General features: G+C 40.2%; 1 protein-coding gene across 7 annotated transcripts in view; it reads left to right on the forward strand.

Moving 5' to 3' along the window:
• Nucleotides 1-26,303, forward strand: part of TBCD (tubulin folding cofactor D) — a 252,394-nt gene that overhangs the window by 206,092 nt on the left and 19,999 nt on the right. For 6 of the 7 annotated variants that reach the window (XM_078848698.1, XM_073311984.2, XM_073311991.2 and 3 more), the window contains exons 33-37: nucleotides 3,205-3,343; nucleotides 17,128-17,249; nucleotides 18,452-18,529; nucleotides 24,119-24,208; nucleotides 25,315-25,402. In XM_078848698.1, the coding sequence (XP_078704824.1) occupies nucleotides 3,205-3,343; nucleotides 17,128-17,249; nucleotides 18,452-18,529; nucleotides 24,119-24,208; nucleotides 25,315-25,402 (517 nt within the window). Of the gene's footprint in view, nucleotides 1-3,204; nucleotides 3,344-16,840; nucleotides 16,967-17,127; nucleotides 17,250-18,451; nucleotides 18,530-24,118; nucleotides 24,209-25,314; nucleotides 25,403-26,303 lie in introns of those variants that run through there. The other variant, XM_073311992.1, reaches the window with a different exon arrangement.

The following is a 26,303-nucleotide window of genomic DNA, read 5'->3' on the forward strand; positions in this document are numbered from 1 at the left end:
CCTCCCTGGTATTTAGCCCTCTGATATATATATAGAGAGAGCAATCATATTTCCCCTCAGTCTTCTTTTGGTTAGGCTAAACAAGCCAAGCTCTTTGAGTCTTCTTTCATAAGACAGAAAGAAAAGGAGTACTTGTGGCACCTTAGAGACTAACCAATTTATTTGAGCATGAGCTTTCGTGAGCTACAGCTCACTTCATAAGACAGGTTTTCCATTCCTCGGATCATCCTAGTAGCCCGTCTCTGTACTTGTTCCAGTTTGAATTCATCCTTCTTAAACATGGGAGACCAGAACAGCACACAATATTCCAGATGAGGTCTCACCGGTGCCTTGTATAACGGTACTAATACCTCCTTATCTCTACTGGAAATACCTCTCCTAATGCATCCCAGGACCACATTAGCTTTTTTCACGGCCATATCACATTGGCGGCTCATAGTCATCCTGTGATCAACCAATACTCCGAGGTCCTTCTCCTCCTCTGTTACTTCCAAGTGATACATCCCCAGTTTATAACAGAAATTCTTGTTACTAATCCCTAAATGCATGACCTTGCACTTTTCACTATTAAATTTCATCCTATTACTATTACTCCAATTTACAAGGTCATCCAGATCTTCCTGTATGATATCCTGGTCCTTCTCTGTATTGGCAATACCTCCCAGCTTCGTGTCATCCGCAAACTTTATTAGCACATTCCCACTTTTTGTGCCAGGGTCAGTAATAAAAAGATTAAATAAGATTGGTCCCAAAACCGATCCTTGAGGAACTCCACTGGTAACCTCCCTCCAGCCTGACAGTTCACCTTTCAGTATGACCTATTGTAGTCTCCCCTTTAACCAGTTCCTTATCCACCTTTCGATTTTCATATTGATCCCCATCTTTTCCAATTTAGCAAATAATTCCCCATGTGGAACCGTATCAAATGCCCTTACTGAAATCTAGGTAAATTAGATCCACTGCATTTCCTTTATCTAAAAAATCTGTTACCTTCTCAAAGAAGGAGATAAGGTTGGCTTTGGTACGATCTACCTTTTGTAAAACCATGTTGTATTTTGGGTTAGGGTTAGGAAGTAGAACAGCCAGTCCACCAGCAGCTCTTTCTTCCTTCTCTCTAGACGAGCAAATGACACTGGCCTCATCCTCACCACCAGATGATTATAGGCACTATTTGGACCTCTTAAGGTTTGTACACCCTAGCTACATTTGACCTCATCCTGAAAATGGCAGAAAAGAAGTATTTTGTTCCATCCAACGGTGGGGAATATTAATTTTCCCATTGTAATCTGAACTCTCTCGTGGCCCAGGTTGTCACAGAATGTAACAGATTATGCCATCTAGCTCCACTTTTTTGGACAAGGATACCAAGAGGCTAGATCTCTTTGGCAGAAAGAACTTCCTGTCTGCCAGCCTCCTTTTCCGTGTAGTGAATTACTAGGTATTAATGTCCAAGTATGACTTTACTAATTACAATAAACTGTCATAATTCGCTAACAAACTGCCACAGGAGTTTAGACCCCAGGCCATCCTTGATTAAAGGAAACTAGTTGCCAAAGCATCACTCAGTGCAGTGAATACAGCTCATGCTCCATGATGATTTTGGTTATCATGAGCAGACTTCATGGCTGCAATCCTCAGGGTCCCCCAGAGAGGTCTAGGCAACAGTGGAAAATCTCCCCTTCAAGGGTAAAAATCTGTTTAGTTAGAGAACTGGTGAATTACTCCATTGCCTTAAGGACTGTCCATGGCATGCTCAGCTCTTTGGGAATATATCCCCCTGCATCCCGGAGGAAATATTCTAGGCCATATTCTCATAGAAACTATCCTGCCTCTCAGCTCTTCTATCATCAAAGGGTCTTTGAACCACGTAAGACATTCCAAAGGATGCCGTGCAGAGGCAGAATTACTCCACCACCATCCTCCTTTCACTCCCAGCCTCCCACCAAGAAGTCAACCTTTCTCCACTCAACCACTCAGTGCACCCTTCGGTGGCCATCTGAGCTGTTTCCTTCTGATGTGGCAGCATAACACATTGGCAAATAGGATCTGGAAACCATCTTGGCAGAGTACACTGTAGAATTCCTTTCTGCCCGTTCTACAAAACCCCTCTTCAGGCACCCTTTTCACGAGACATTTCTCAAACAAGAGGGCGATTCCCTAATTCACCTGAGGAGATACAGACTATGTCACCCTTAACACTGGGACAAGAGCTTTTACTCCAGATATTTCCTGGCTCCCAAAAAGGAGGACTGGAAACCTATCCTGGACCTCAGATGGCTGAATGTCTTCATATGTCATTTAAGATTCAGGATAACCATCTTGGCCTCAGTCATCTCCTTAAATGAAGGCAACTGCTTTTCAGCCCTTGATTTGAAGGATGCCTACTTCCATATAGACATTAATTTAGGACACTGGTGATTCCTGTGCTTTATGGTGGGCCTGGAACACTTTCAGTACAGGGGTCTTCCTTTTGGCCTCCTGACAGCGTTTACAAAGGTACTCTCTCCTGTAGCATCCAGTGTTCATCAGCAAGGCAGTCTGATATTCCCCTACCTCAACTATTGGCTGCTCTGATTGAGAAATGATTGAAAAATTGGTTCAAGCTTCATCCTTGGATGTGTCCTTTGGTTTAGTGATCTTGTGATTGGTGGTGCAGCATATATCCTCACACTCTCCTTAATGAGTATTGCTTGGGGTTCACCCACAGTGAATGTCTGTATAGGAACCAGCACTTGAAGAAATGAAGGTTACTTACCTTACAGTAATGAGTTCTTGAGATGTGTCGTCCTTATGGGTATTCCACGACCCACACTCCTTCCTCTCTGCTCAGATCATGCTTGATTTGTGGTAGGGCGGGAACTGGAGAGTCCCTTGGGCTGGTGGTGTAGGGCGCAGGCTTGGACCAGTGAACACTGCTCCTGAAAAATCTTCTGGTCTCAGGCACATGGAGCGGATGTGCACCCACAGTGAATACTCATAGGGATCACACATCTCAAAGAACATCAATTACTACAAGGTAAGTACTCTTCATTTTTCATTGCACTTTTCCCATATCCTGAAATAACAATGATTAAGGTGATTTATACACTTCTGAGTGTATTTCTTCCATTACATATGCTTTCTCACAATGAGGATGCATTCCCGGATTCTATGCAGAGAGATATTAAGATACAAACGCATGATAATTTTCTTTTCTCTGGACAGGTCAGAGGCTGTAACTTTAAACTGGAATGCCCCCTCACAAGCCTTCCCTCGAATCACACAGCTTTTGGGTTTGACAACATATCAGTATTATGTACTGCTGGGTCTCACGGTGTCTGTCGGTGGATTAACAGAGACAACGGTAAGATATCAGGGCACAGGCTGTTTATTGGCTAGAGGTTGTTTATATCCCCTATAACTACATGCTGATTAAAATCCATACTTTGTTTCAGTGAACACTGTAGAACTTTTATTGGTGAATTCCAATCACAAGCTTTTAAAAGTTGTCTGGGAAGCATATTCACTTTATTCATAAATATGTTCTTGGTCCATTGAGCGTGCAGGAGACAAGGAGTGAGGACACCTGTGACTCACTCCTTCGGCTCGCAGAAACTAGGAATGTCACACAGGTAGGTAGTGCAGTCAGACCTAAAGGAGATTACTCAGTATTGTCCATCTCTATCTGACCAACGGCATTGAAGAGCACTGGAGGAAGTCCTCTTCTGCTCTTTGTGGCTGGGATGATATACTCCATTGAAATCAATGCTAAAACTGCCATTGACTTCAAAGGGGCCGAGATTCACCCTTAATGACACTGAGATGACAGTATGGTTGGTGTCTTTGATGGATGTCTCTCAAAAGCAGAAACAATCTCTGGGATTTCTTTTAAAAAGCATATTCTAGATACAATGACCAGGAAAAAAACATTCTATCTAGTCTGACCCTCTTTTTTGCATTCCCTACATTATTCACATAGACAGTAAATTTATCTTTGCTTTTGGTAGTCTATTCCTCTGCCACTATATCTGTTATTCTGTTAACAATAACTATATTCTGTTAACAATATTATTCTATCCTAAATTTACTCTTCAGACCATTACTACTTGCCTTACCTTCCAAATTCTTAATTAAAAGGCATAGGTGTGGTTGAAATGCGTATTTTTTTAGGGCATGTGTAATTATAGTTTTATTATTTTCCAATTTTATTTTAGCACAGCTTGTGCTCTCGAGGGGTTCTCCATGTCATGTTATGGGGTGCAACCCAGACCAGTGAGAGGATATCACTGCTTGTCCTGTAACCCTGAGTGCCTTAAAATGCTCTGCTTCTGTAGCTCTCTGTCTGGACACTCCCAGCCATCATACAAGCATGCACTGAGACTGTATGTGTTAAGCAGCCCTGGTTCAGCTGGTCTGACTCCAGCAGCCTGTTTGTTACACCAGAGCCACATACTCTGGTCACCACCAGCCTTGGTTACTCCTGGCCATGGTGACTCCAACGCTTTCCCCAGTATCCTGAAATGTCTGCCTTGAAATGTCCAGCCCTTTCCTGGAACATTCTGAGAAGTAATAAAGCCTATTGCTCCTTTAAAGAGATAAAAACACAGCTGCTTGTTGCTTAGCTGGAGTTAACCATCACTCCAGTTCAAACACAGCACTGGGTTGGTTTAGATTAATAATAAAACAAATGTATTGACAAACAGAGGTTTTAACTGAGTTCAAGTATAAGGGATACAATCAAAAATGGTTACAAACAAATAAAAGTGAAAACATACACAAAATTAATCTAGCAAGATGTTCAAGATGTTTTTTCTCTCACCCACCAGCTTTTTACTGGCTGGCTTGACTAGGACCTGTTCACAGAGGTCAAATCGCTTGGTTTCTTTGTCTCCTTAAGGTGTAGGATAATTTAGGTGTTTGTTTCCCCTCTCTTTATAGTTCAATGAACCTTTGAGATGTATTCTCTGAAGGGTACCTCTATATAAAGTGAATTACTTTCTGCTTAGTAAAGGAGCCATGAGGTCTGGAAGATAAGGCTCCATGCTGGTTTATCCTCTGATGGTGGTTGCTACTATGAAAATGATCTTTTCCTACTTCAACCTCCGATATGAATGAATAGCCAGTTGAATTTGGGGGACACCTTGTTTGAGGTGTCAGCATCTTTCCATTGTCTGAAGAAAACGTATTTATCAAATCCCCCTGACATATCTGGTTGAAACACTTTTTTGTCACAGACTTCAAAGCATAATTTTATCCATAATTTTACACACAGCATTGTTATGTATATTTTATAATGATGTTATTGACCAGTGTGGTGTTTGTCAAATGATACCTCACAAGGCATATTTTATACAAAAATCATTGCAATAGTGTATAGGGTGTGACTGGAGGGGTGCCTAGGTCATGCTCCATGCTTCCTTTTCACCTGCTCAGAGCCTAGGCTCCAGATGATCTCTTTATCTGAAGCCTTTCCTATGGGATTATGTCCAAGAGCCCAGGCTCCAAACTCTGTCGGACCTGTCACAAGACCTTCCCTCTCAGCAATGGGCATTGTAGCTGCTCTGGAGAGACTCACGTCCTCTTCAAGTGCCAGGTTTGCCCCAGATTCAAAAGCACACCCAGAAAACTGAGAGGACACACTGAAACTACTGCTTTGAGTGCTTTCTGAGATCTCCCTACCCCCGCCCCATTATATCAGCCTCAGGCATGCAGTCTGCTCCAGTGCTCTGGTAAGCAAAGACCCTGGGACTCTACAAAATCTTCAAGACTAAAAAGAAAAGAGACTTCATTCTCCTGAAAGAGAGACCAAAAGAAGGGGAAAGTCACGTTCTTGACTTTGGAACAAGGACACTTTGCACCCCGATATGCGTACCACTGACGCTTGGTATCTCTTGTACCACCTAAAAAGACCTCTAGCATATCGCATATGAGAAACCTCAGAGCAAGCAATCTCAAGCAGTATCAGTGGTGGTACTGGAATTGGTACCTTCTAAGCACAAGGATTTCTCGAAGATCAAAGTAATGATCCTCATACCGTCCCCCTCAGGCTATGGTAAAGAGAGCATGGACTGCCCTTCTGTCTTTCCCTGGTACCTCCCAACATGTAGACTCCTGAGGAACACTATCCAGATTCCCCAGTACTGTCCAGGTTCCTCTCTCAGGGATCTCCAAATCCTGAAAGAGCCCGAATCCCCTTCACTAAGTGGTACCGAGAGAAGTTTCCCACTGGTACTGACTTAACTTCAGAGCAAGCTTACCCTCTGGTTCTTCTACATTCTTGCACAAATGCTTGACCACCAGTTACTGATACCTCACTAACCTCTGGGTATTGACACTTCTTGCTGCTCCTCTGGATGTAGGTGAAGACGCTTCTTCTGACTCAGATGTGTTGGTACAGGATTCCACCACCTTTCCCTTCCAGCTTCTCTCTCTTGAGGTGCATCCCAAAGAAAATCCCCCCCAACAGATGACTGGCCTGTCAGCCTGGCAAGAGCAGCCTTGGGGTCTTGCCCCCTTTCTTATGTCTCACCACAGTGGGTGTTTTGGAACCTTTGGGTCCCTTATGGTGAACAGTTCTACAGAGTGTCCTCACATAAGAGGTTCCACCAAGAACGCCAGCACTGGCTCCCTTTCTGCAGAAGAATCCCCAAAGAGTAGGAGCAAGTTGCAGAAGAGGAGACACCACCTCACAAAACTGCCTTCTCTCCAGATGAGGCTCTTATGCCGCCCCAGCCCTACATGAATGATTTCAAGGCCTTTCAAGACCTCATGAAAAGGATCAGAGAGGCCTTACAGGTCCCCGATGGAGGAGTTACAGGAATCTCAACATTCTTTGCTGGACATTCTACACACTTTCCAAAGGGCAAAATTGTTTTGCCTATCAATGATGCTTTGTTGTTACCAGGCCATATGGTGTGGCAAACACCACCTGTAAGTGGGATGATTAAAAACAACTATATCCTGGCCAGGGCTTTGGCCTTTCTTTTCTCCCATCCTACTCCTAACTTGGTCATTCATACTGTCAGTGAAAGAAATAGACAGTATTGGTCTAGATCAACACCTTCTGATGAGGAGCTTAAACACCTGGTCCTTCTCGGCCACAAAAGCTACTCCCTAGTTAGTCACTTTACAATTCTGAATGGCCAAGTATCAGGTATTGATGGCAAAATATGACTAAACAAATTATGCAGGTTTTCTCATTTTATTGAACATGTGCCACAAGATCAGAGGGAACAGTTTCAGGTTCTCATTGGAAAACGCCAGACGATTGCCAAGGCTTCCCATAAGGCCTCACTCGATGTGACTGACATAGCTTCATCCTCTACAGCTATGTCAGTGTTCCGTTCAAAGGGATGTCATGGTCACAACTCATTGGGAGACACCCTCCTTACCACTTGGCCTCATGCCCTACTGTATGCTTACCTCTCAATGCTGCTGCTTCTCAAGATCATGGACAAATTGAAACAGGCGAGATTGGTGGCCATCCTCATGGCTCCATCTTGGCCAAGATAAGTACAGTTCCCAGATGTGGTCTGCCTCTCTTTGTGATCGTCTCTTCACCTCCCTCTAACAATAGACCATCTGCTCCAAGATCCACCTGACCTCTTGTCGCAACACCTTAAGGCCAGGCTCCTCGATGGCATGCTGGCATAGAATGGGATTGCTCTGCAGAGGTACTTTAAAATTCTGTTGAATCACAAGGACAATTTACCTGCAGAAGTGGAAGTGTTTCAAATCATAGTGTTCCTAACAATTCATATCTTCTCTTGAGTCTCCTCATGCACTTTCTCGATTACCTGCTACATTTAAAAAACATGGGTTTATCTCTGAACTCAGTTAAGGTTCACCTGGCTGCCATTACAACCTTTCAAAGGTTTTCAGTCTTCACTCACTCCACCACTGAGAGATTAATTAAGGATATGTTTAATCTTTTTCCTCCTGTCAAAGAACTATTCCACAATGGGACCTCCACTTAGTCCTCGATGCCCTTGAAAACACCTCATTTGAACAATGGGAAATTGTTCCTTCTTCATTTGTCCTTTAAGATCTTGTTGCTCATAGTCATCACTTTAGCCAAAAGAGTAGTAGAACTAGGAGCTCTTATGGTTGACCCACGGTATATGGTGTTCTGTTGCAATAAGATGACATTGTGTCCCCATCCTTGCTTTCTACCTGAAGTTCTATCAACATTTCATATTAATCAAGATGTTCACCTACTGGTGTTTTACTCCACGCCTCACTCCTTGAGAAAGGCAGCTAATCTCCATACTGAATGTAAGAAGAGATCTTGCCTTTTACTTTGATATGACTGAGTCTGGCAGAGCTTCTCCCAGAATCTTTATATCCATTGTGGAAAGAATGAAAGGTCAACTCGTTTCCACCAAAAGACTGTCAAAATGGGTTTCAGGATGCATCTTAACCTGATATGATGTCTTGGGATATGCATCCTCTACCTAGGGTGATTGCCTATTCCACCAGGTCTCAATCTACCTCTTTGCCTTACTGAGGAACGTTATTCATCTCAGACATTTGTAAGGCTGCCACCTGGTCTTAGGTGCACGTTTTCCCAAGACTGTGGTGTTGTGTGTGCTTGTCGAACAGACATGGCCTTTGGTGAGACTGTTCTATGATCGATTCTGAATCTGCCTCCTCAGCATCCTCCTCCATATTGATGTACTGCTCAGGAATCTCCTGACATGGAACAGTCACAGGGACAATAACTTGGAGGAGGAGGAGAGGTTATTTACCTGTACAATAACTGGAGTAAGATGTCTTGTCCCTATGGGTGCTGCAATATCTGCCATCATTCTCTCTGGACTTGGTGACTAAGAAGGAACTGAGGCAGTGGTGGGTCTGTCCCTCCCTATGTACTCTCATACTGGATCACAAAGTGCTGGGTGTGCAGGTGCAGACTCATGGACACTGCTGACAAAGTCCTGACTCAAGAGGGCATGGGCACACACATTGGATGTGGAGCACCGACACGGACACAACATCTAGAAAAACTCCAGTTACTGTACAAAGTAGGTAATCTTTCTTTCATCTGTATAGGTTTCTGGTAGTACAGTAAAGGAGGATCATAGAACCATAGGGTTAGAAGGGACTGCAAGGGTCATCTGGTCTAACTAGAGTTTTTGTGTCTAAACCATCCAAGACAGATGGCTATCCAGCCTCTTTTGAAAACCTTGGGTGAAGGCGCTTCCACAACTTCCCTAGGCTGTACTAAAGGAGGAATGCCTACCAAGTGGAGACAGAGATGATGAGTGTAATAGTAACATAACTGAGCAGATAATGAGTTCATGAATGATTGCTAGAAAATATTGGGAATAGGTGATTGGTTACATGAATGAAGCCGCTGCAGTAAGGTAACTGACCATAACCCAAATCTATGCTTTTCATAAGGATGATTGGATGTTCAATGAAGTATGTACAAGGTTTCAGAAAACCAGCAGCTACTTTATATGAGTGAGCCAGTTATCTCAATGCTTAGTATACCTTTCTGGGTGGCTTCCATACTTGTGAAGGTGGACAGCACTGTTTTATGTAGTTTTTGTGTGTGTTCACTCCATCTTTAAATGTAGTGGCAAGTACATGTGCTTGCATTAGCTTTAGAGATTGAGGGGAGAGGAGCTGAGCCTGAGTCTCCCTAGCACTGTTGTTATAAAGACCAGGCAGCCACATTAAGAGATGTTGCTCAGCAGTGGATAGGTTTGACAGGGAGCAGGTAATAAGACAGAGAGGGCTTTCTAGGTAGAATGGCATATTACCAAGAAGGCTGAAGTTCTGGGATGACAAGGGGAAGAGGAAAAGAAATAACTTGGGTTGTTTCTTGAGTTTGGGTGTAAGGCAAACTAGGGAAAACTGAGAGGTAGAAGAAAGTTTGTCAGGCTGGAGGACCTTGATAGCAAATTTTGATCCTATGGGAAGTTTTTTTTAAAAAATTGAACCCTGGTGTAATATGGTATCCACGGGCCTTTTGGTTAGTCAGATGAAAATGCTTTGGGAAGGTAACACTTCAGAAAAACAGGTTTCAGAGTAGCAACCGTGTTAGTCTGTATCCACAAAAAGAGGAGGACGACTTGTGGCACCTTAGAGACTAACCAATTTATTTGAGCATAAGCTTTCGTGAGCTACAGCTCACTTCATCGGATGCATTCAGTGGAAAATACAGTGGGGAGATTTATATACATAGGGAACATGAAACAATGGGTGTTACCATACACACTGTAATGAGGGTGATCACTTAAGGTGAGCTATTACCAGCAGGAGAGAGTGGGGGGGGAGGGGGGCCTTTTGTAGTGATAATCCAGGTGGGCCATTTCCAGCAGTTGACAAGAACGTCTGAGGAACAGCGGGGGGAATAAACATGAGGAAATTGTTTTACTTTGTGTAATGACCCATCCACTCCCAGTCTTTATTCAAGCCTAAGTTAACTGTATCCAGTTTGTAAATTAATTCCAATTCAGCAGTCTCTCGTTGGAGTCTGTTTTTGAAGTTTTTTGTTGAAGAATTGCCACTTTTAGGTCTGTAATCGAGTGACCAAAGAGACTGAAGTGTTCTCCGACTGGTTTTTGAATGTTATAATTCCTGACGTCTGATTTGTGTCCATTTATTCTTTTACGTAGAGACTGTCCGGTTTGGCCAATGTACATGGCGGAGGGGCATTGCTAGCACATGATGGCATATATCACATTGGTAGATGTGCAGGTGAACGAGCCTCTGATAGTGTGGCTGATGTGATTAGGCCCTATGGTGGTGTCCCCTGAATAGATATGTGGACACAGTTGGCAACGGGCTTTGTTGCAAGGATAGGTTCCTGGGTTAGTGGTTCTGTTGTGTGGTGTGTGGTTGCTGGTATTTGCTTCAGGTTGGGGGGCTGTCTATAAGCAAGGACTGGCCTGTCTCCCAAGATCTGTGAGAGTGCTGGGTCGTCCTTCAGGATAGGTTGTAGATCCTTGATGATGCATTGGAGAGGTTTTAGTTTGAGGCTGAAGGTGATGGCTAGTGGCGTTCTGTTATTTTCTTTGTTGGGTCTGTCCTGTAGTAGGTAACTTCTGGGTACTCTTCTGGCTCTGTCAATCTGTCAAACTTCAGAAAAAAAAACATGATTTACAACCATATGTAATTTGCCTTAAATGATTCTAAGAACGTAAAAATAATCAGCTTGGTTTAAAGCAGAATGATGCCATGCATGTGTTAACACAGTGTAATGTTTACTTTCATTGCAGTTGAACAGCAGCAATTGCAGCAGCAGCAAATGCTTTAATTTGTCCTACTTATCAGGTCACTATTCAGGATTGAAATGGAACAGTTTTTTTCAATTCAGGATGTATTTCAAAGAATAAGATACAGGCATGGTCTTGTTTGTAGGTACAAAGATGCTATAAACGTAGTTCAAAACACTTTGCATCTTGAATACTTAAAGGTCCAGTCAATGTTTAAAAACAGGCAAAAATAATCTATTTAGCCTTCATGTATGCTTTATGGAAATGAACTCTAGGGAAATGTACTCGGAAGACTTTCCCCTTCCCTCCTATTACTGAATTAATCTTCTCCACTGTGTCTTAGTGTTTCTTTTAAATGCAAAAGAAGGTCAATATTTAGCTTTGAATCCTACATAAGATTATTACCCTTGACCCAGTCTAAGATTATATAGGGTCAATACCTTATTATTCCAGTTATGTGAAACAGTTTTAAATATTTTTCAATTTCAGGAATCCTTCATTGCAATTATGGGGCTACTTTTTTCTATGTGTAGAATGAATAACTGTGTGTTCAGTCTTGGTGTGTTTCTTTTGCAGTTATGTGTGGTTCTCAAACTGCTTTGTGACTGCAAGTTGTGCCTAAATAACTTTTATGAGCTTGAAGTTTTAGTCCATGAGATTTTTTGAGATGAGAGATCAGTCAGTGAAAATTTAGTTAATTCAGCGTATACACTGTAAAGAGGAGACTTCTGACTTCCCAGAAATTGTTGCTATAAATACAGTTTCCTGGTAGAATCATGAAACACCTGGAAACTCCCGCTGTAAAATGTTCAAACAAGTGCACAGCTCATCATCAGAGCTATTAAATATTCAGCCGGTGTAATGTTGCATGTTCCACTTTTCCCTGTGTTTCAAGGGTCCAAGTGTAATAACTTCAGTATGCTGTGAATGAAAGTCACATTTCTAATGAGGGGGTTCTGGCTTCAGAATGCCATATTTGAAAGGGTAAGAACATGCTTAATTTATCAGTAAGGTATATTTGACAATGAAAAATATCAGCTTATCCATGAGTTCTTTACACAAAGTTTTTAAGATTTCTTATTAAGGTAGTGATTTCCAACCTGTGGGGTAGGTCTCTGGGGTGAGACCACTCGAGGAGGGCATATTAGTTCCATGTAACTACTTATGCTACTCTGTCTGTAGCTCCAGAGATGAAAAAACTAAGCAAAGGAGAGTTCCAAGAAGCTCCTACCTCCTGTGTCTAAATAACCTCTCTGTGATGTGGAGGAGATGGGGCAATGAGCAAAGCAGCAGGGAGATGAGAAGAGTGGTAGGGTGAAGTTGAGGAAACTACTGTAATCCTGTCTTCTTAGTAAAAGCATGGTTGGTAACTATGGGAGTGTGCTACTTTTTAGCTTCTGCCCTAGTTAGGAAAGAAGGTGGCAGGTCTTTAGAAGCCACCTGTTTGGCTCTTCTTGGTGCTTTTGTATTTCAGTACACCAAAGTCATTGGCAGGGGTGCTTCTGAAGCAGCCATTCACCTGGACTGGTGCTTCTCTGTTCTCAAGAGTAAACAGGTAGACAACGAATTTCTCCCACTAACTCAAATGGCTCCTCCCAAGACACAGAGACACACACACAGACACAGAGTGTGTGCACGTGCGCCCGTGTGCGTGCTGTGTTCATATGTAGGTAGGGGTAGCAAAACTTCACTTTAACTTCCATCAATTATTTGTGAGCACAAGTTGAGGAGACTCTTGATGGGAAAGGAAATCAGGACTATTTCTTATGTGTAATAGCTTTATAGAGAGTGAAGATGGGGATGTTTTGAGACTTTTGATATTTTTGCTTGATTTCCAAAAGGGAGTTTCTCTAAGACTGAAAAAAGTTTGTTCTCTCTCTGTCAGTAGCAGAAATGAGCACAACAAAATATGGCATTAGCATGTAACATTCGTCATATAGAGCAGACAGGGTACAGTTTCATTTTTTGAAAAGTAAAGAAGTCGGCTTAGAGGAACTGTGTGGAATATGTCTCACTCAGAAGCATTTTGATAGCAGATGTTTTCTTTTGAAATAATTTTAGTCCAAGTATTTCAAGTAATCTGAAAAAGTAGTTGTCATTTGGGGTTTGAGTTTTGGCATTCTGCAGCATTCTTTTGTTTCAAAGGATATTTTTTAGAAAAGAATCTTCTAATAGTATAACTGGCTTATGATAATGCATATTTCTTATGGCTACGTAACAGAAAACTTCCTGATGTTCTCAAGACCCCATACATCAGGAAGTTTTCTGTTACGTAACCATAAGAACTATGCATTATCATAAGCCAGTTATACTATTAGAAGATTCAAACTGTAATTTCAAGCATGTTGCATGATCAGTGCTTCTGAGACATATTGCATGATGATCTTACATGATTATTATATTGTATTATATCAGTCTACACTAAATCACAGAATGTCCTCCTGGGATTTGTTCAGTACAAATAAAAAAATACAGTGTGAAATGTTATAGATGTTTAATAAGTAAAGACATGATATCTTCAAGAAGATACTATTTTGTAAGACAGTCTCATTGGAGGACTGCAGGTTTTTGCCTGGCCACAAATATAAAACAATTCTAGAGAGCTGTGCTGAAGTACAGCAATAAGATTTATACCAGCCATTGCTGGATCTGTCTAGCTATTAAGTGAGTTAATGAGTCAAATGACAAAACATAAAAATTGTAACCACACCAGATTTATGTAAGTGTTCTGTATGCACAGAATCTATCGTGTGTAAGAGCATTAATCTTTCTCAAAAGTAAAGTTCTGAAATAGACTCAGAGCTTGCCAAACACTGTAGTGACTTCTTGTGCTGCTTTGGAAAAACTGCTGCTTCTTTGAACAGTTTTGTCTTAGTTGCCTTACTAAATTAAAATGCAAGGACATATTTAGATGGTTTGAAATTTGAGAAAATAAGTGTGGTTCTACATTATCCAATTATGCTGCCTTACACTGCAACCCATAATCAGAAGAGAATCCTTTACACTGGCAAGTAGTCCACTGGTTTAGAAAAGTTTGCAGGAGTGGGTCCATGGGTCTATATTCTGAATTTGCAAGTTTGTTATCAAGCAGAATACATTTGAGACTGATTTCTGACACCTTTTAAAAGAAAGTATTGTGAATTGTTTATTAGTTTACATTAAATGTCACTGACATAGAACTTCAGAAGGGTTATTTGCTTTTGAAGATTGGGAGTATTAAAAGAAGTATTGTGAGCAGGACCATGCAGACATGGGCTCATTTGTGCTAACTACTAGACTTTATTATTTTTTAGTTCTAAGGAAAACACCCTGCTGCCACTTAAGTATAGTAAATATGTCAGGATTTGAAATGAGCCAGGAACAGTGCTATTTATTGAGCATAACATACCCTAATGTACATTTCATCTTCTTCCTGCACATGTGCAGGAACGTTCTGATTCTGTGAATAGGTCTTTATCTGTGCAATGAAATGTATATATATCAGTGATATGAAAATTGTAAATTCGAGCAACTCTGATAAAACTGTAAAATGCTCATTTATTTTTAGATTCTTTTGGTATGTATGTGTACCTTTACCACTTTTACCACTTTTGATGAAGACAGTCTTTTTTAGTAGCCATTACATCAGCTCGAACGATAGGGGAGACTCAGACTCTCGTGGTGAGTCCCTCTTACGCAGTTTCATAAGGGACAGTCACTCTCAGGCCTTATCCCAAATTTCTGCCCAGCGTTGTCTCTGGTCTGAGTTCCATGTGAACCATCACTTCCCAGTTTTCTTTTCATTGTTTAAAGGGGACTCCTCCTACCCACCTCCAAGCAAACACTTTACTGCTTGTTAGTTACCAAGAATGGAATCTATGAGGACAATTATTCAAAGAAGAAAGAACAGGAGGACTTGTGGCACCTTAGAGACTAACAAATTTATTAGCGCATAAGCTTTTGTGGGCTACAGCCCACTTCATCCGATGCACAGAATTAAACATATTGTAAGAAGATATATATTTACATACAGAGAAGGTGGAAGTTGTGGAAGTTCTCTGTATTTGTGTGTGTGTGTGTGTGTGTGTGTGTGTGTGTGTGTGTGTGTGTATATATATATATCTTCTTACTATATGTTCCATTCTATGCATCCGATGAGGTGGGCTGTAGCCCACGAAAGCTTATGCTCAAATAAATTTGTTAGTCTCTAAGGTGCCACAAGTACTCCTGTTCTTTTTGCGGATACAGACTAACACAGCTGCTACTCTGAAACCTGTCAGAGAAGAATGAATGGTACTTATCCTATAGCAGTGGTTCTCAAACTTCTGTATTGGTGACCCCTTTCACGTAGCAAGCCTCTGAGTGCGACCCCCCCCTTATAAATTAAAAACACCTTTTAATATAGTTAACACCATTATAAATGCTGAAGGCAAAGTGGAGTTTGGGGTGGAGGTTGACAGCTTGCGACCCCCTCCCCCTCCCATGTAGTAATCTTGTGACCCCCTGAGGGGTCCCGACCGCCAGTTTGAGAACCCCTGTCCTATAAAAACTGTAAATCTTTGAGATGTGTTCATGTGCATTTCATAATCTGCCCTCCCCCATTTCTATGGAGTCCTATTCCATGCATTTCTCTGTTTTGTTAGCTTATTCTACATGCTTATATTGACTCTGCTCACTGTTGTCTTTTAATGACTTTCTGTGGAACTGCATTGTTAATTTTTTGAGACTTTCAGGGAAAAACATCTGGGGACTTGGCTCTCTTCAAAATTATGGTGGTAATCTGAGACAGCTGGAAATTAGTCAGTATGAAATATAAATTAGGAATGTGGCAAAAAAATGTATGGTTAGACACATGCTTTCTGAAATATTTCCATGAGACTTTACAGATTTCTTCATGTCAACCCTCTGCAATATTTGGATAGGGAAAGTGCTTGATTTATTAAAATTTTATTTTACTCAAAGAAAGGAGAACTGTTTGCAATTGTGTATCATTTCTTTCCTTTGCAAAAAGTCAGTGGAAATATTTTTTTATAATGTAGTATAAAATAATTCATTAGGTATTGAATTTTTCAGTAAATGTCTTGTACCTTAAATCTTTTTATATACTCTGAAGACCATAAACATAAATATGCAGCATAATTTCAGCATGTGAAGAAACTCCTTTAAATTACTTTTGATGTATGAAAGTACAATATTTACTCAATTTAGTTCAAATTTTCTTTGAGGACAATTGGCTTTTACAAACATCTACTCCTAGGTGCCATCAAAGCTTGATTATGGGTTTTGAAATTCAGCATACCTCAGTAATGATGTACTTATTTGAATGACATCTATATGTAGGTAGTCCAACTACTGCTAGCTTGGGGGAACTGTGGTATGCTATTTATATAGTGTGTTGTATACTACTGTTAAAACTTATTAAAATACATTATAGAAAAGTGTTATTTACATATTGGTTGAAGTATTTGAAAACTAATTCCGTCTGATAAATGTTTAAAACGCTATAGTCCTGATGCTCCAATGCACATGCATATCTGCCATTGATTTCTGTGCAGGTTAGCTGTGCACAAGTTTGAAGTATAGAAGCACAATGGGTTTTCTAGGTTATTTTGGTCTACATGTGAACCCTTTACTGAATCTTTTTTTTCCCCTTTTAGTTCAAGCTCCTACAGTGGCAAAACTTTAACTTGAAAAAACAATATTGTTTAAATGGAAAGTGAAATAGCTGTCTTCCTGTCAAATCCTGGCAGTGAATTTGTACACTCAGTCACTCTTGGATATGATGTAAAGGAGTATCTAATCATGGTAAACATGTGAGGCTCACATGATCAGGAATGAACATATTCATGTCCAGTTCATGGATGTTTAAATCTTTTTAATTTATTTCAGCCACAGCCAGGTGTGTTTTGCACACTGCTTCACTTGAAATATTTCTCTTTTATAGGTCAGGTACTCTGCACAGAGCTTGTTTGACTATATGAAGAAAATCCAAAATGATCTAGGCGCCATGAATAACTTTTGTGAGACATTGCTACAGGTCTTTGAGGATAACCTGCTGAATGACAGGTAATCTTTCTCTCATAAAGGAGTTAGTTGAAACAATGTGCACTGAGCAGATCTTTCGAAGTATGAACAGTTGTCTAAAGTTGTACCATGTAAATGTTTTAAGATATTAGGGAAGAAAGAAAATACATTCAACAAAACCCCCAGAAAAGACAGAGTTATGGTATGGTGCAGTATATAAAGAAGGAAACATTTACCTTATTGCAATGCTGAACGTATTGTGATAAGCTGTAATATTTTAATGTAATGCAGTATTTGGGGGAGCTGATATTCACCTTGATCGATTGGTCTATCAGCCCACAGAGAGAGCACTGATCACAACACATCAGTCGTGTTGTTTTAGCCCGTCCTTCAGCCACCTGCTGGCCAGGCTGTCAGTGTCACCGGACATCTGATCAGCATAGTGCACCGCAGCCCAGAACCCCTGAGTGATCCACCAGCCTCAGCCTCCCAAGTAGCTGGGATTATAGGCGCGTGCCACCATGCCCGATGGAGCGGATATTGATGTGATAAAATATATGTGCAATTTGTAGTGCAATCCACCATGTATTTATTTAGGAAGGGTTTCTTTAGGAATATGCAGATTGTAACTGTAACATAAAACAGGCCAGTTGAAAGACCAGATTTTTTACATAGCAAGATTTATTCACCTAAACCCCACTACCAGACATGTTTGTGAGCTAGTTTATTTTCCTGGGGATTTTTTTCTGTTCATGAAATTTTGCAGAATTTTCAGTCTCCATTTTAGAGTTCACTCAGCAGTGGTAGCTGGGAATACACGTGTAGCTGTTTTGGCTGCCATGACACGTGCTCTAATCCATTCAATAACTAGGCTAAATGAAAAGTTTTTGCAACTTTTAATAAACTCAGTGAAGTACATTGTTCAGATTCATAAAAATTATTGTACAGGTTTGAGTTGGGTTTCCAGACCCCTACAGACTTACACCCACACTAGCTGTTGACCTGCCTCTTCCCTTTGGCTGCAACAGAATGCAGCCATCTCAGCCAACTAGAATGATTTAGCCAACTCACAGAAGTTACCTAGCAACCTTCCTCTAGGGTGGAGTGGAATTCTAATTTAAATAGATGTATGTAGATGAGAGGTATTTTTATAGGAAGCAAGAGTGGGGGGGGGGGGAAAGAGTATAAATGAAATCTGTGCCAAGAAATGTCTTTACAGTGTGTACTTTTTTTTTTTACATTAGGGTGTCTGTACCCTTGCTAAAGATGCTAGATCAAATGCTGGCCAATGGTTGCTTTGATATCTTCACCACTGAAGAGAAGTAAGTGCTAATTATTCTGCTTTGAAATTGCTGTTTTATATCGGAGGACACTGAAGGGGATAGCTGCTGCTGTGGCTAATTTACATGTTTGTGTTGTGTTACTAGTGAGAATGTTGTTACCAGTTGAATGTCAATGTTCTTAAAACCAAAATCTGATCTGTACCTTGACAGTGGTCCTTTCTCAGAAGATCTTTTCTTCTGTTGAAAAATGCATCAAAAACCCTGATAATTACAATTGCGGGGGTACTTTTGGTTTCACAGTGTGCTATGTGCTTTTTTAAATCTTGCAACAAACTCATGTATGTATAGTGGTAGTGCCAAAGAACAGCTGCCTTAGACTGAGGTGCCTGCTACGCTGTATATTAGGCAACTTAATCATTTTGTTTAAATTTCCCTGAAGCTGCAATAATCCATTGAGCGACTATCAAGAAAGGTCAAATCCAAAGGTCAAATACTGGGGCTAAGAGCCTTGGCAATATCCCTTTAACCCATTTTAGCTCTCTTTTTATCACTGTTTTATGACCAGCAAATGAACGAGATTCAATCTGCATATATTCATCTGGAGAAGGTGTGGCAGTGACAGATTCATACAATTGCTGAGAATTGCTGTACAGCCATAATTAGCTGTACATATTATTGGGAATAAATATATTGTTCACCATGCCATGTCCATTTCACTGGCAGTATTTCCCAGTGTGACATGCTGAGGCAAAATGCCTCTGCTGGCCAACATTTTTAAAAATTCATTGTTCTGTGAGTTGCAGGGTGCAAGGCCCAAAGTTTCCAGTCAAGTTAAATATTCTGGAAGGTAATATCTTGGGACTGAATAAATGTGAATAAGCATTCCAGTTTGAAGTCTGACAAGTAGTATGTCTGCACATCTGCAGATACCTGGCAGAGCTGTACAGCACTCAAGGCGTTATATGCAATTTTATACTGGATTTGGCATCTATTTTAAAAAGTTTCTCTTTATTTTAATGTTAAAATCACTCACAGTGGATGCACTTTGAAAGTTTCTACTGGTCTGAAAGTTTTAACTAATTATACGAATATTTCCAATTATATGTATAGGGTATATTTCTTAAACTAGTAACATATTTCTAAATGGTAGAAATTGGAATATTAAGAATTAATAAACCATCACCACCCTCAGGCAAAATAAAACCATAAATTAATCTGATGAATTTCTCTCCCTTCCTTATTTAGAGGATAAAGACTCCAAGAAGTTCACTTAGCAATCTTGCAATACAGATCTAATTTATCTGGGAAGAGCTTAGACGGTGCTGTAGAAAACTCTAAGCTAACTGGAAAGAGTTCCAGAGTGCTGCCCTATGTTTGCAGTAATTATAGTTTGTTCTGGGAAAATCTTTCTGGGATGGTTAAAAGATAGTTAAATACCTGCCCTGGCTCACCGATGCCTGCTGCACTGCAGTGTAGGAAATCACTGCTTTTTGTGTGAAAGAATATGGGAGTGTGTGACTGCTGGAACGGATTCCTCGAGCAGAACCACTTGTATGCCCCCTCAGCCAAAGAAATGTGCCAAAAAGGATGCAAAAATACAATGCAGAATGAGTCGGACTGAATTGCAGACACACTGCCCTATAACATACAGCATACAATTTTAGAGCTAGAATGTATTTAAAAAGTGCTGGGGGTTAGGAGGTGAATGCTTTCTCTCATTTTTAATGTCAATATGTGTATGCCAGAACACATCAGCTAAGAATTATAGTGCTGGTTGATTATTTTTTTTTTAACATGAAAAATGTCCTGTTATACAGTACATTACATTTGATCTATAGAGTATGCAACTCTTGCTCAAAAGCCTGGAACATGGAACAAAATTATTTGTTGGGGTTTTTTCTTAATCTGGGCAACTACGTCTTGGCAAGTTGGTCTTGGATTTAGATGCTCCAACACCTATGATTATGATGCCAATGACTGCTTAGCCTTCAGCTGACTATTGTTAAATTTCGTTATAAAAAATGAGTATTTGCAAATGCAAATGTCTATTCTGTTACAGTAAAAAGGAGGTTTGTATATACTATATCAGACCTCCTTTTTTCCAACAGCAGTTGCAAAAAATATTAGCTGTCCAGAGCAGGTAAATAATATCCAAATTGTTGCTGAGTTCTATATTTAAGTTATAGCTATTGGATTAATGGTTTGACACCCCTTGGGACATAAATACTTTGCATTAGCCTGAATTGCCACTGGATGTCATTCTTGCTTCACAGGAACACAGCTTGGAGTGCATGTTCTTGACTATTCAGAAGATGCCCCCCTAAAGCTGGGTTTGGAAAAGATAGCGGAAAGCATTCTCATTGCTCTGTCTAACTGACTTTTAGTGCTCATGAAATGTGCTGGGCTGACAATGCTAGGTTTCTTTAGTATATACTGGACAAATACATCACTTGACAGTTTCCCCAGAACTGTCCTGTCAGTGTGCTTCAACCCTGACTAGATTGATAACCTATAAGGTTGAGAGCGGAGCTGAATCTTCATAATCCATTCAGTCCTTTGCACCTCTGCTGAGGCTGCCAACAAGGAGGCCAGTTATAGAATGGATACCTGCTTAATAGGAAATGGCATAAACCAACTATTTTCCTAGGTGACCAAACAGCTGCCAGTAACAACTTTTGTTCGCTCTTGCCCTTGGCCAGGTTTGAATCTGTGCTATTGAGGTGAAAAGTCTGTTTGCCATTTCTCATTCACCGTCTAGTCTCCTTTTTTCCTCACTAATAGCTGCAGTACTTTTCCACTGAAGTGTAATGGTTCCTCTCTGCAGACATACACTGTTGCATAAAACTCTGAATTTTAACCTAATACAATTGTGAATTTTTATGGAATTCATATTCACTCATATGGCCTCTTCACCATTCCTCTTCATTTTAAAGAGTAATGTAATTCTGGCTGACTGTTAGTTGGTCAGGAATGGTGGCAGAGGCCTAGGCTAGCACATTTGAACAGTGGTTTTAAAGTCAAATTATAGTCTAGGCCCTGTGTGGCAGGGTTTCCAGAATGCTTGCTGAAGGCTGATCCTGCAAGATGCTTAGTGATTGATTTGAGTGGGAGATGGGGGCATTTGGCATCTTGCAGGACTGGGCTGTAATACAACAGGCCCAGATTGTGAATCTCTTATCCTCAGGAGTAGTTCCACTGAAGAAATATCTAATTCCTGGAGCTAAAAATACCTAGACATATTCTAGCATACAGTACCTACAAAGTTTGAACAGAATAGTCTCTAAATCATCATTCTATTGGTATAGTGTGCACTTGGCAACTTCACAGAAGTACTGTCTGTATATGTTCAGCTATTAGGTGCTCTCATTTCTAAAACTGTCAATATAACAATTTGCAGAAGGTTTTATAAAGTGCCATAAGATGGCATGTCATTACTGATGTGGCTCTTAGATTTTAATACTACTGGCGATTCCTTTAAGTAGTGGTAATTCCATTCCTTAATAGAGCCTAAGCTGAAAGGGGCACAGCATGGCTCTCCGCTGATTTCAAGACCACCCCAAGAAATGTCATGACTGATCTAATTGAAATGCAGCTCACCTTAAAACAAAAATTCTTTTTGCAGGAACACGTGTGCCCAATTTACATAATGTAAAGACTTCAGACTGATCTCTTTTCCCCAGATACTGATTCTGTTTCTGCTGGAACCATGCCCACACAGAAGAAGGAATTTTCTCAATTTCCTTTAAAGAGGCCAAGCTATTTGAGTCATCTGAGATCACACATAGGTTAGGTTTAGTTATTACAAATGTGAAATTGGCAGGTGACAGAAAGGAAAGTGGGTCTGTTTTAAACACCAAATGCTGCACATAAGGTTACATGAACTAAATTTTTTCCAGATGCTCTGTTCCAACTGGCCTCTTTGTTGCTGTGCTTTTCAGCAATGTCTATATTGTTGAAACAGTTTAAAATCTCACCTAATTCACCATATTGCTGTTATCCTGTGCTGAAAGGCAGGCACACACTGCAGATACTGTAGTTAAACTCCTGTAACCTTCAGCCAGTCTGGAAAATAGCCTTGTGTAATTTGCCGGCCCAGGAAAAGATACCCAGCCTTTATTATTCAACGACACACAGTTCACCCCATGCATACTGCCATACACATGTAGCTGGGGATTAATACACACACCTACTTATCTTCCTATCTACCTACCTAAACATACACCATTGGACATGGATACACATGAACTCTCAAATTCATGCATGCATGTACACCATCCCCCTCAAATGTCTCACACGTGCACACTTCTCACCAATCTCAGTCTCTTTGCAGGGTTGGAGCAGAGCTGATGCGAAATGTGGCTGTGGTGGTAGCACAGAACTTACCACTGCACGCCCCTGAGTTAGAGATCTTCGCCAATTCCACATAACTACACCAGTGCTTTTGCTGAAATTACCTTTTAAAATAATGTAAAGCACGCTGAAGCCTATTGTATGAAAATTATAACTTATCATTGCTATCACTTTTGTATTGTTGCAAAATAGATACGTTAAATTATATTGTACACTTTAATCTTATTTTTAGATCCACAGTTTAACTCAACATAACCGAGATAAATGTCTGGATTTTGCTTTATGCTTTTCATACATAGTACAGTGGAGGTTTCCTAAATGCACAATCTAGGAATAAAACAAAAGTATTTCTTTGCCAGTGTTGTTTTTTACTAAACAAATATGAAATGGTGTCATGCTACATTTATGACACAGCAAATTATTCTGCTGTTTTTTTATCGGATGCCTAAGAGTATTGAGCAGAAGATTAAACAAGTTATGCTGCAACTATAAGGATATATTCTAAGAGCCCATGAAATATGAACAAACAGAATATTAAACAACACTGTTTGTGTAAGCATCTGGGAAAGAACTGTGAGAACCACGTTTCCCATATGGTGTGTGGAAAAAACACACTTGCTAAATATATTTCAAGATGGTGTCAAACTGTATTGCATTTAGCAGTAAAGCTTTGGAGAACTAAGGCACTTAGGAATCACTAAGAGATCATGACAGTACAATAGTTTAAAGTGCATTGATCCTCACTTGATACCAAAAAAAGTTTGAGGAATTTTAAAACAGTAGGGAATGATTAAGGGCTAGTTAACATAGCAATGCATAACATAAATAGATTTTTATGTGGATACAGAATGTTTTCTCTCTCTTCCTTTGCCATTTCTGATCCAACACAGGTTGGTAGTAATAACAAGACATGGCATCTAATTGTTTGGTGGCATATGTGGAATGAATTTGGTTATAGTTCACTCCCCCAGTGTACAGGTAATCGCAGCACAAAACAATTAGTATTTATCTCTCCCTTGTCAATATAGAGGTCAGTGACTGAGTAAGCATTGAGGCTGAAGTAAATCCTCACCATTAGAAAGGAGGTCCTTCAAGAAAGGGGTAATCAGATTGGTAGAGCATTGTTGGGGAAGCTTCCTATACTGCTGTTTGTTCTACGAATAATACTATTTATCTGGCACCCTCCATGACAACTATATTCATTTAGAAATAGAAACCTAAAAGAGTTCTGTTTGCCTTGTAAAATGAATAACTAAAATGAACTTTTAAAAATTTCAGCCATCCATTTTCTCTGAAGTTACTTACTCTTTGCAAAGAAGAGATCAAGAAATCCAAAGACATTCAAAAACTTCGCTCCAGCATTGCAGTGTGAGTTGGTATAAAAATCTTCCCTTTTTAACTCAAGGAATGGAGAAAGATTCAACTTCCGAACATAGAGCAGTGAGGTGGGATGGGGTGATTGGAGAATTGTTCTCCTTTGTCTATTTGGCATGAAATTTATCTGAAAAAACATATGAATTAATGTAACTCAAAGTTTCCATGATCTTTATAAGTGTGTTTTAAGAAAAACACGCACAAAGAATCAGTAAAGATTTGATTCCAGGAGTCCCCAACCAAAATGATTAAACTGCTGGTGCCCTATGGGGTGTGTTAAGCTCTCCAGAAGTAAAAACCTAATAATTTGATTCAAATGCTGGCTAGATAACAAACATAATTAAGTAAATCACCCTGAATCCTATTTGTGAGCTAGAACACAAAACCAGTTTGGATGTTTCTGCTCCAGAGAAAATTACGTCTGGAATAGCAGGGAGAAGTTGCAAGTCAGGACTGAGGTGCATCAGGAGCGTTGTAGGTGGGTGGGTGAGATCATGGCCCTGGAAACAGTGATGTTAGTCTGAATTGATGTTCCTTGGCAGAAGCTGGTATGACACTGTCAGCTGTAACTCTGCTGAAAGCACGGGATACAGCTAGGATATTCTTGACTGAATGTGTCAATGCTCTTAGTCTACCACTAGTTCACTTTTTCTACTCCAGTATTTGAAAGCATTCTAGAAAGATTAAAATGAGCAATAAGCCACATATCCGAACTATCCTTTACTCCTAACCAAATCATGCATTAGCTTACACCGTGTCTTTGTTTCGCTGTGTGAGAGCTTATTCTCTTTGTGGTGATTTTCACACACATTCTTTGGTGCTGCCTGTCAGTAGTTTTAAAACCATATTTGTATTTGGCATACCTGTGTGGCACCCCAGACATTGTTTACTAACCCTTAATGATTTTTACTATACTTTCCTTTAGTTTGCTTTCCTACGGTGGCTGGAAAATAAAGTGAGACTTTTTGAGGGAAGCAAAACTTTTATTTTATTTATACATATTTATAAGTCTTAATTATTAACCTCAACAATAAAATGTACCTTTGTGACTAACTAGTGAAAGGAAACCACTCAAGTTCTATACATTCTTATTTTTCTAGGTTTTGTGGCATGATTCAGTTTCAAGGTGACATGAGAAAGAAAGTTTTATTTCAGCTGTTTCTTCTTCTTTGCCATCCATTTCCTGTGGTAAGTATTGGAGGTGTTGCCATAAGGCTTTTGGAGAAAAGAATATCATCTTTTTTACCAAGAAATAATGTTGTTAAATACTACTTCAAGTGAAAAGGGATTGAAAGTACATTTGACATACAGTGTTCACATTTTTTCACAGATATTTTAAAAAAACATATATTTTTGGGTAGGTTTTTCTCTGGATGTTACTCATCTGAAATCTTAGTGCCTGCCAATTCTTTACCTTATTGATTTGCTTGTATGTTGTGTCCATATTCTTTCCCCTTTGTCCGAGTCTTTACCACAAAGCATTTACGATCCAGAAATTGCTGCTATTCTGTTTGTACAGCCCAATGAGGCTCTAATCTCCATTTTGGTGCCACCCATAATAAATTCTTCCTTGAGTTACTGGCCCTACTGATGCTCTGTGTGAGGGTGTGTGTGTGTCTGTGCTTTTGATTGGAGATTTTTTTAGCAGTGCCTTTTGATCTGCGCCAGCACCCTATGCCTTCTTGTGCTGTGGTATTAGGGAATATAGGGAAGGGCGGACCCACCGCTGCTCCGGTTACTTCACCACCTATGGTTTAAGATGGAGTATAATAGTTTCCACTTGCTAGTTGATACAGATTTTTTTATCCTTTTATTTTATCTATTTTATTTTGTATTTCTTTATTTTTTTATTATATAGCACAGGCTTCAGGGGGAGAGGGGGTTACCCCTTTCCCTTTTATTTCATGGTCCTCCAGCCTTGCAGCCTCTCCGAGTGGGTTATACCAAAAAAACACAGGATTCAAACCCTGCTGAACCTGTCATCGGTTTTTTCCCCTCAGTGATGGGCATTCTAGCTGTCTCTGCTGCCTCGGAGAGTCCCATGTCCTGTCCATGTGTAAGGTCTGTTCCAACTTCAAGGACAGATCAA

The sequence above is a fragment of the Lepidochelys kempii genome, chromosome 14 (assembly GCF_965140285.1).
Source record: "Lepidochelys kempii isolate rLepKem1 chromosome 14, rLepKem1.hap1, whole genome shotgun sequence".
Classification (NCBI taxonomy): Eukaryota; Metazoa; Chordata; order Testudines; family Cheloniidae; genus Lepidochelys; species Lepidochelys kempii.